We start from the raw sequence: 11,299 nt of genomic DNA, 5'->3' as shown, positions 1-11,299 counted from the left end.
CCATCTCAGATATCACTTAAGATGGTATAAAAATGTGATATAAAAACAAACCTTACTCATTTTTCCTTGGTAAAATCTTTTTATCCAAACAACCCTATTCCCCTCTTTTCACGACATATTGGAATATTCAAATATTAAACCCCACATATCTTAACTGACAAAAAATAAACCCCACAAAAAGAAAGCCCTTCTTTTACTTTTACAATATCTTATAAAATTAAAATTCCAAGTTCGAACAATATTATCCCACAACGAAATAAATATATATAAAGTTTCAGTAAAAACAAAGTTACAAACTCCCCAAATCCTGTGCCTAGAAAGACAAAATAATCATTCAGTAGCTGAATATGTTCATAATATTAAAGTGGAACACTAAATAAAAACACTAAACCACTTTGCTCTTTAATTTCCTCAAATATTTACTAACTCTGATACGGGCTCGATTGGAAGTGTCTTTATAATGACTGAATGTGATTTTGATAAAAATATTTTTGAAATCAATACTTAGTAAGATACAAGTAAATCTTGAGAAAACACTTAAAGTATTTCTTACAAGAAGTCTATAACTGATGCTTCTTCTACCGTTAAAATCCTTTTGGATTCAAAAACATTTTTTCAAAAAACACTTTCAGTCTTAAAAGAGTTTTTTAACGAGCCCAAATTCTCCTCTTTACTGCATCAAGCAATACAAGTTGGCAGCAAGCAGCTTGAAAAGAACCCAAATCCTCTCTTCTGCAACCAAAAGGTTCACAAAAATTGAAAACCAAAATTATTATAAGAACTTTATGCATTAAGGTCAACAAAGAGGTTAAAAAGAAGAGGTATTTGTAGGTGCAAATTTATTTAGACATGCAATAATGATAATAATAAGGAAACTTTAACGAAAAACTCTCGATACTGTTCACTTTAACAAAAAAAATCACAATTTTATACTAAAAAATCAATCTTAATACTATTTCCTTTATCTTTTATTTTATCCTTATCGTTAAAACTCAAAGTTGCTAATAATTTATCAAACGGAGAAGGAGAGACTTTGGAGAACTGCCTTTTACCTTTTTGGATTTTGCAAAGAGGTGTGGTGAGATTTTGTACAAGTCTTCATCCACTGGCTTTGGTGTAGGCCTGCGGCTTGGTGGGGGGCTTGGTGGCTCCTTCACATCACTCACCATCCAACTTTGCTCTTTTACTTCTTTCACATGCGACTGCCGCATTTTGTTCTGCAGAATTTGCCACCAATAGAAAAACAATCAATCATTCATCATCCATCCATGAAACAATGTAATTATTTTGGTTTTGGAAATTATACACACAGCAAACATGTTAAGAGAAAAGTTAATCAAAAATAAAACACGAGAGTCAGTAAGAGGTCAATAAAGTGCGCTAAATTGTGGTTTGTAAACGGCTTATAATCTGTTTAGTGTCCCCACAATTCTATGTTTGTTTATATTTTTACGACGTTTATGACCGGTTCTATTTGTGTCTGTATTTCCCTAACTTTTTTTCGATAAAATACGATTTTATAGTTGATATTAAATCGTAAAGGTCATGAATGATCAATGCGGAATTTGAAGCAAAATTGGGACTTGGAAATTAAACAAGCTGTATAAAAAAAGAATGGATGGAGTTTATTAGTTACCCTTCTGCGAGGAACAACAATCATGGTAGGTGTGACAACATGATTCTCGTACAAATCACCAGCAACATACAGATCATGATCCTCATCGTGTTCATCAGAGTAAGTAGTGTAGCGCAGAAGCCCAGCCTGCCTTGCCGACTCAAAACACTGAGTAAATGGAAGGTCTTGGTTCCAATCCCAGCTCCCAAACGCTGGAACTTGACTCCTCATCATCCTAAAATCCTGTTTATACACAAAACCCACACAATCAAATCAGAAAAAAGAAATTTAACATCTTCAAGATTAAACTCCAAAAGGGTATTAAAGACAAGGTTTACTTGATCCATTGAGTGTGAAAGTTATGAGCTTTGAAGAAGCAGAAGAGGAGATATTTTGACCTCAAAAACTCAAAGGGTTGCTAAATGTGATTTCTTTCTTTCTCCTCTTCCTTTGCCGTTGGGTGAACGTGAGCGTGGGTTTCTGATAACCTATTTAAAAGGAAAGCTGGAGAGAGAGAGAGAGAGAGAGAGGGTAATAAAGTAGGGGTATATAGGCATTCAAAGGTTATTAAGCCAAGTCAATGCTTTCTGGTCATTTTTTTTCATCCTCTGCTAGTCTCCTCTTTCTCATATCTTACGGGGACGGTTAAAGTTAAATCACGTCAATATTTTGTGTTATTTTTTTAATAAAAAAAAAAAAAAAAGTAATTTGCAAGAAGAGAAGGGAGAAAATGAAAAGGAGGGGAAAGAATGGTAAAAATGAAACCCAATAGAGTATAAAAATCGAAGCTTCACATGAACAGACAGAGAGACAAAGAAGTAAGGGATGAGAGAATGCTCTGCTGAGTGAGCCTTTTACCCTTTTGGTTTTTATTTTTCGAACTCTGCCCCTCTCTTTTACTTTTCTCAGGTCTTTTGCTTTGCCCGGTTTGTCTCTGCTCTCACCAGATGACGCATATTCCAAAGCCTGAAAAAGAACCCTTCTTTCTTTTCAATTTTCACTTGGGTTTTTTTTATGGCTTATTTGTTGATTTATAATTATATTTATTTTCTAAAACTAAATTTGTCTTAAAAAAAATTCATTCGTCAATCAAAATGGCTCATCTCAATCAGTAAAGTATGAAATGCCCATATTGTCCATCTGTTTAATTAATATGAGATAGAATTGACAGAAGTTGAGTGAAATAGCTTGATTTTAGCAATTTCGACAAATTGAGACAAATCGAATTTTAACAGTAAAGTAGGATGAAAAGACTTCAAGGAGCAAATCAAATCAATAAATGTCTTTTTTATGAAATTTCTTCAATATTCAGTGTACCGGATTACAAAAAAAATTTCACCGTTAAATCTTACTCATTGTACTCTCAACTAACAATTTATTGGTTAAACATCTCTTCTTTTAATAAGAATTCTCAACTGAGTCTTGCTTGCTTTCTTTAATGAATTTTCAATTGGGTTTTGCTTTTTTAAGAGAAATTTTTTATTGTAACGGAAATACGGATAGTATATTAATGTTTTTATGTAAGTGATGAGAAATTTTAATTTTTAAATTATTAAATTTTTAAAACACATGTCTCATCATTTATATATAGTGATATGTGGTATACCACTTCGTGCGCTGATCATATTAAAAAATCTCTCGCTTTTTACAAGAATTTTCAATTGGATTCTTCACCCTCATGCCAATAGGGTTTGCCGGTTTGGGCACTTTGGCTTTACCCTGTTTTTTAACCCCACACGCGCACCAGAGTGAACATAGTGCTCTGTGCGTTAATTAACTTTTGGTGCTTCCTCCAACGCTCCAGCCAAAGTTTTGAACACAAACTAAATGAATTTTTTTTAATGATATTATCTACATTAAATTTATCTTAACTTATTCTAATCTTTGGATCAAATATGAGTTTTAACTCAAAACGCATTTCTGAGGCAAATTTAACCTAAACTTCCCCTTGAATTAGTAGAGCTGGTCCACTATATACGTGTACTTTTTTTAGTTTTATATTTATAAATTAATTGAATCTAATGGTTAAGATCTATTTATTCAAATCTAACAGTAAAAAAAAAGATCTAACAGTCCAAATTTAAATCCAATGGCTGAAGTAATTTAAAGAAAAAAATTGTGTTTCGTATTCCTCATAGTGTTCTATGAGTTTCATGGTGTCGCTTTAGAGATTTTTCAATATTTCTCGAAATTTAAATATTTTTCAGTTAAAATGTTCATAAAATTAAATTAGGATATTCTACATAATTTTTTTTAAAGTTACTTTAAAAAATAATTCTAAATTTATTCTTTAATACTCTCCGACAAAAAATTTAACCCAGAAGGTCAGAAGAGAAAAACTATTTCAGGGTTAAAAATTTTAGGTTTTAATCTAATGATTGGAGATTGTATAAGGAGTGAATGAGTGAGTTAAACCAAACAATGGACAATTAATAATGTGGTTCAAATTCCCTTTTAGCAAGAATCGAATCTAAAATCTCTCGATTATTAATGAAAAAGAAATATCACTCGATCGTAATACTAAGTGGCAGGAAGGTAAATAAATTTAATAATAGTTTTGATTTGTTAAATGTTAGAAATAGGTATTGGCGCTTTAAAAAAATTATTTTGCTTTCTTTAAAAGTGTACTTTTTTTAATTAAAAAAATTAGGGAAGGGAATCATTTTCATATCCCTTCATTTTAATCTATCAAATCAGAGAATTCGTGCCATTGAAATTTAATCAAACAGTTAAAATTATTATAATTTTTAAAGTGACTCATTTTTTATAACAGTTGAACCAAATTTTAATAGCACGAATTTTCTAATTTAGTGGATTAAGAAGAAGAAATATGAAGATGATCATTTTTCCAAATTTAGAATGTAAAATAAAAAGTTTAGAATGCAAATAATAATTTTTAAATATTTTAGTTTTTGATTTAAGACAAGTCAGTAGTACATTTGTCAGATTTCTGAGGACATTAAGCAGTTGCCATCAGCATGTTGGACTTGCAGACTTAACGTTTCAAACCTGGGGAGTGCAGATTGCTGGTGCACATGCAGTAGTAGACAAGCTGATCAGTTCTCAGCATATTGAGGACAATTAATTTTGTATTGTATTTTAATTAACATCAGATAAGAAGTCTAAAGGTCAAAAAACACTAGCAGCCTACCCTATCGTGGCCTAGGGAACATACAACATGAAATAGAGGGAGGGTGTGGCCTATAATAGGCTTTTCAACTCTAGTCCCTAAACATTTTGGACTTTCATGGTTTTGGCGGTATTTGCTTGTCAATTCAGATTTTTATTTGAGAAATATCGAGGAGACTATCTCAAAATATATGTTTTTCACGAATTCATTCTCACTTCAGAATTTAACGTTAATTTAAATGTTAATATTATAAAGAATAATATTATAAAGATTAAAATTTTAAATTAAATAATTTGTCATTAATAAAAAATAAGTACGTTAATCAACATTTAAGCAATAATCTAATTATTAACATCGACAACATTTTGTTTAGAAATTTGATTTCTTTAGCATTGCCCTATTATGAAATATTGTGCCAAAATTGTGAGATGACACAAATTTCATGAAAAATCCCACTTTTGAGAGTTTTCTTAGCTTTGGGATTGGCGACAATCTTCTTAAAAATAATTTTTGATTTCTTCTCTCTCCCTCTCTGTTTACTTTGTTTGGTGTAGAATTGTTGCCGAAACACTGTATTCACCATGATATTGCCCTTTTTGACCCACTGTTTGGGTCCAAAACGATATTTTGGGCCGAAAGTAACAAATGGGCCGAGACTCCTGATCTAGTGGTAGTAAGGGGGATCATGGGCCAGCTGGATATTGGGGGTTGTCTAGTTGTTTGTTGATCGAGTCCTTTTGTGAGAAGGACTGATTTGGATAAAGATGAAGGATGAATCTTTAAACCCTCATGAGTGTTAAAGCTAAAGGCACTAAGGAGCACGGAAAAAACCTGGTTCGTTGTGAAGATGTGTTCAAAGTCCTAATTAAAGTAGGATTGGCCGAGTCTTAGTTAGATCAGGATGAGGAGTCCTAGTCTAGGTGAGGTTCTAACTCGACGGGAAGTAGGTTCGCTCCTATAAATACAGAGGATGAACACACATTCAGCCTCTCCAATTTAACACACAAGTTGTCCTGCGCAAATTCTCGCTCTACATGAAACCTCTCAACAACCTTGAGATTTTTTCATTTTCTTTTCCGCCAACACATCTTCAGTTTGGATAAACAGCACTGTGAAGGCAACCGGTGAACATCTTCAGTTTGGATAAATAGCACTGCGTCAAGGCCGACTGGTTACCTATCCAAGTTTCGGCTGAGAAGGATTTTCGAATCCTTATTGGTAAAGGTCATCTCATTAGCCTTCTTAGCAAAGTGAGGTGTTACAAACTACTGGGCTCAGCACATTGAACGCCGAGTTGTTTATGATTGGTTACTCACAAGTAGTGTTTAGATTTCAGCATTCTGACGGTTAAACCACGTTTACTATCAAGACATATATATTTCCTTTAAGTACTTATGTCTGTACATTTTGGAGCTAGTTCGGCATGCTTATACTCTCACTAATATAATCACCATGATTGAACCAGGTGCTAACGATCCATGAACTTTGCAAGACTAGCAGCTTTGTCTTCAAGCTCTAGAGCCCAAAGGCCGAGAGTATTCCTTCATCAGGCGTTAACAGTGCACCTAACGCAACATCAACATATTTTACTCATCGGCCGACGAGTTGGCACGCCCGCACATAACCAAAGGAGGTAGTTAGCTCATTAGTTACTCGACCTACGCGCCACGTAGACTTGGTAGTTTTTAGGGTCAACATTTTGACACGCCCAGTGAGACCCAATGCTAAAACTTTGGAGTTTATGACCATTGAGACAAGGTCAGTAAAGAAGAAAACAGTCATGGGAAAGTCAACAACAAACTTGTCAGTTCAGGGCCTTGGACAAGATTTATCACAGGTACAAAATCCTCTTATCACTGCGACACCTTAGGCTACAAGTGTAACGCACCGAGAGAGGGAAGTCTGCCTCGACGGTCAGCTTCGCAACACAGAAATTCTAGACAAAACCACAAGAATTTTAATTGAAGGGATAATGAAAGACTGGGATGAAGATGGTGGTAAAGGCTCTGATCCCCCGACTAGGTTGTTTCTTCGGAGATGACTTGATGAGCAATCTCGGCAGGTTGAACAGTCAGTCAACCAAAAAATGAACAGTTTGCTTGATGTGATACGAAGTAATGGTGACACACATACCAGATTGCTTGAGCTATTGGTTAGTAAAGCCTTCGAAGATGGACCTGTTGGTCAGCTCCGACAACATCTATTTAGGAGTAATTCGCTAAAAGCCTAAACAGGATCTGTTTGGCTCAAAACAATTGAATTGGAAAAAAAATAAGGATCGAGCAATAGATTAGATAGATCTGATCCAAGAAAGGAAACAGCATCTGTCGATATGATCGAGGTCCAAAATATGATTGACTTGGCCTTAAAAAAGGGGCCGAGGTTCCCGAAAGTCATCCATCCATATCTAGCTTATGTGGAAAAGTTTGAATATCCTAAAGGCTTTAAGATCCCCGACTTCAGCCTTTTTGCTGGCTAGACGTCCTTGTCTTAGAACATGTGGCTCGGTTTACTGTGCAATGCGAAGATGTTAATAGTGACTTCCATAAACTGCGACTATTCAACTTCTCGCTAACAGGTTCAGCATTTACTTGGTACATCAACCTCCCGCCTAACTCCATCCAAAGTTGGGAGGAATTGATCGAAAAGTTCCATGAACAATTCTATCGGCCAGGGATGGAAATGTCAGTTTCATCACTGGCCAAGATGGCTTAAGCATCTGACGAGTCGCCAATGGAATACTTAACGAGATTCAAGTCGGCCAGAAATTAGTGTCGAGTACCTCTCCCCGAAGTTGAATTCGTTAGAATCACTCTAAACTACTTAGATATGGAATATAAAAAGAAATTCTTAAGGGTAAACTTCTAAGATATGTACGAGCTGGCCCAACACAATTAAGGTCTCCTTCACAACTCCACCCGTCCTAGTCTCACCACGACATGGCAGACCTCTCAAGCTATACATCTTCGCGGCCGAGGAGTCCATCAGATGCCTTCTTGCATAAGACAATGATGTTGGGCGCGAACATGCCATTTTTTATCTCAACCAAAATCTCAACCCACCAGAGATTAATTATTCCGTCGTCGAGAAGCTTTGCCTCACCTTATTTTTCACCACATCGAAACTTAGGCATTACATGATCCTGTCGGTCACTCTAGTCATCACCCAGACCGATGTCATTCGTTACATGCTCACTCAGCCGATAGTAAAAGGCTGAATTGGAAAATAGACAATGGCACTGTCTGAATTCAGTTTGCAGTATGTGACCCAGAAAGCTATCAAAGGCCATGCATTGGCCGATTTGTTGGCCCAACATCCCTCACCATATGATTATGGGGGCAATGACGTGGACATCAGCATGGTGCAAACACGTGACAGTTACTGGACAATGTACTTTGATGGCTCTCGTACTTTCGCCTTGGCTGGCGTTGGGATCGTTATTCAATCCCCCAATCACAACCGCTGGTATTTTTCTTTCAAGCTCAAGTTTGAGTACACGAATAATCAGGCTAAATACGAAGCCCTTATCATTGGCCTTGGTGTCCTGCACGATTTATGGGCAACTCGAGTCCTTATTCTCGGTGATTCCGAACTTGTGATTAACCAACTTAATAGGACTTTTTGTTACATGAGTTGTACTCTGGCACCATATCACATAGTTGCCAGGTATTTGGCAGAGTCTTTCGACGGGGTTACCTTCAAACACATTTCACGAGTTCGAAACACTGACGCCGATGAATTAGCTCAAATAGCCTCTGGAACACAACTCTTGGGGGGCAAACCAGGCCGAGAAATACCTGTGACCCGATGAGCATACCTGACCTTGGTTAATCAGCAAATTCTCCATCATGATTACGTGATCCGTACACGAGTCATGTCATTACCATCGTTGTTAGAGCAAAATGACCCTATAGAAGTTTGCGCAGTAGAGGCAATGCCGGATGACTGGAGAAAATCAATTATACGGTATCTTGATAATCTCAATGGCAAACACGACCGTAAGACAAGGGTTCACGCCGAGAATTATGTAATGTACCAAAACGAATTGTATTGAAGGGGTGAGGATGGTCTATTATTATTATGCCTTGGCCCTCAAAAAGCTGATCAAGCAATCACAAAGGTCCATGAAGGTATTTGCATGGCTCATCAATCCGGACAAAAGATAGGTTGGTTGCTTCGGCGACATAGTTATTTCTGGCCGAGAATTCTAAAGGATTGTATCGAGTACGCAAAAGGATGTGTACAGTGTTAAATTCATGGGCCTATACAAAAAGTTCCGACCGAATCACTCCATTCGATCACCAAACCATGGCCGTTCATGAGATGGGCCATGGATGTAATTGGCAAAATCGCACCATCCTCCAGGTCGGCAAAGCATGCGTGGATACTTGTCGCAACGGATTACTTTACCAAATGGGTCGAAGCCAAGTAATATGCCGAGTTAACGACTAAAGAAGTCTGTAATTTTGTAGAAAACATCATGACTAGATTCAGCGTACCAGAAACAATCATAACAGATAATGGTACGATCTTTACATCTGGCAGGTTTCAAGAGTATACGACAAATCTAAAAATTCGGCTTGAGCAGTCGACATCGTATTACCCACAGGCGAACAGACAGGCCGAAGCAAGTAATAAGGTTTTAATCGGTATTCTCGAGAAAATGGTAAAGGAAAGGCCTGGTATATGGCATTTAAAGTTAAAGGAAGCATTATGGGCTTATCGAACTTCACCCCGATTGGCCACTGAAATGACTCCATACGCATTAACCTATGGCCACGATGCTATGTTACCAGTCGAGCTAAGTATAAACTAGTTGCGAGTGATTGAACAAAGTAGCTTGTTCAGTGCCAAGTACAGTTATGCCATGCGGCAAGAGTTAGAATATTTGGAAGAAAATCGGCTTGACACTTATAATTTATTGGTGGCACAGAAAAAGATCGTCGAGTGAGCTTATAATTAGCAAGTCAGACAAAAAACATTCAGAGAGGGCGAGTTAGTTTGGCAAACTGCGTTGCTCGTAGGAATTAAAGACCCCAGGTTCGGCAAATGGTCGCCGAATTGGGAAAGACCATTCATCATTCACAAAGTTATCGGTAATGGGGCATACCACCTCAAGGATCGAACTGGTTTAATGCACAAGTTACCAATCAACGGGAAATTTTTAAAGAAATATTATCTAGTCACTTGGGAGATACGAGAATAAAAGATCATTTCATTGATTTTGCAAAGAAACGTACAAACGAAGATACAAAATATTCCTAAACCAAAATCCTAAGGGGTCAAATGAAGGAAGGCTTCAAGAGCGGCCTTCAGTTATAACCACCTTACTTCACCCATGGTGACTTCGGCTTGCCTTGTCCTACGATTAAGCTGAAATTGCTGGACCTGCTTTGCGCCTGCCGCAAAGTCTGTTAACTGAGCCTTATTTGCTTCAAAATTCGTTTCAAGGTCCGAAGCAACGGCCAACCTTTTCCGTTGAAGTTTGGCAATTTGACATTGCAGATCGGCGATTTAATGATCAAAGTCAGCCAACTGTGTTTTCTTTACTTTAATGGCCTCAACCTCCGGCCGACTGGCTTTGTGAGCGGTCTTGGCAACCTTAAGGTCATCGTTAGCCCGGAGAGCTCGTTCAAAAATAATAAAGAACTGTCGAGTCCGCTCCAGGATATCGGATAGGTAGACGACATTCTCGGTGCTCAGCAGACCACCAGCTGCAAGAGGGTTCAGACACTCTCTTACGAAGTCGAGGCCTTTGCATTGAAGGATTTGTGAAGCAGAGAGGGATAAAAGTTCTTGCAACTTGGCAAGGCGTTGGATTAGACCTCGGTTGCCAAAGGCTCGGTCGACTTAGTAGATGATCTGGCTACTCCAGCAGTATTCGAAAGGAGAACGTCGAGCTCAGCTTCCCATGAAAGCTGCACATGAAAAGGTTTTAGGCAAAAAGAAAATCGTAAAGAATATAACATGGAGAATTTGCTTTAGACCTGCGGGGATGAGACTTCAGCCATGTCTTCTGGTTCATTGCTCAAACTTAGAGTGCTTAATGGCCAAGCCTAGTAGTTAAGACTGCTTTTCAATTCACACGGCCAATGAAGGTTATCTACGTTCAACGGCCACTAAGGTGGCTAAGAAATATAGATACCACCCTTGGGCACATAGAATTGTCGATGAAATGAATAATTGAGCACCTGACATTTAGTATTATTCTCAGTTCAGACTTGTTATAGTAAAATCAACGAAAGAAAGGGATCGAGCCTTACAAAAGCCGAAGTAACTTCTTGAAGAGGAATGGTAAGATCTTGATCTTGTGGGTGGATTGGCGTCTCCGTCGTCGCTTCAGGCTCGACAAGGGGCCTTTTTCCACAATCGGTTGCAGAAGGATCAACTTGGTCAATCACATTAACCATAAGTGAAAGATTGTTGGTAGGAAGTCTAGTTGGTCGAGGGCGACTTGTTAGCAGGAGTTCTTCGCTGTCGTCATCCTGAAATAAGAATTGTTTAGGATTCAAAATCTTGTGGAAGGAAAAGTTACTAGCAATATAGTCATACTT

General features: G+C 37.5%; 2 protein-coding genes across 3 annotated transcripts; one reads left to right on the top strand and one right to left on the bottom strand.

Annotated features, from left to right (window-relative positions):
• Positions 1–241: 241 nt before the first annotated feature.
• On the bottom strand, positions 242–2,328 carry LOC126584812 (uncharacterized). 2 transcript variants are annotated; one of them, XM_050249164.1, is made up of 4 exons: positions 1,954–2,328; positions 1,637–1,858; positions 1,053–1,217; positions 242–729 (listed from the first exon to the last, which is right to left on the bottom strand). In XM_050249164.1, the coding sequence occupies exons 1-4, from the start codon at positions 1,960–1,962 to the stop codon at positions 679–681; spliced, it is 447 nt and encodes a 148-aa protein (XP_050105121.1). In that variant the 5' UTR covers positions 1,963–2,328; the 3' UTR covers positions 242–678. The 2 variants fall into 2 exon arrangements, with proteins under 2 accessions (XP_050105121.1, XP_050105120.1); XM_050249163.1 differs by having other exon boundaries at positions 242–732; positions 1,954–2,133.
• A 5,649-nt stretch (positions 2,329–7,977) lies between these two features.
• On the top strand, positions 7,978–8,556 carry LOC126584373 (uncharacterized). Its single transcript, XM_050248775.1, has one exon. The coding sequence runs from the start codon at positions 7,978–7,980 to the stop codon at positions 8,554–8,556; it is 579 nt and encodes a 192-aa protein (XP_050104732.1).
• Positions 8,557–11,299: the final 2,743 nt, after the last annotated feature.

Source organism: Malus sylvestris, chromosome 10 (genome assembly GCF_916048215.2).
Source record: "Malus sylvestris chromosome 10, drMalSylv7.2, whole genome shotgun sequence".
Taxonomy (NCBI): domain Eukaryota; kingdom Viridiplantae; phylum Streptophyta; class Magnoliopsida; order Rosales; family Rosaceae; genus Malus; species Malus sylvestris.
The sequence above is the reverse complement of the archived record's forward strand: the minus strand, read 5'-3'. Positions and strand labels throughout refer to the sequence as shown.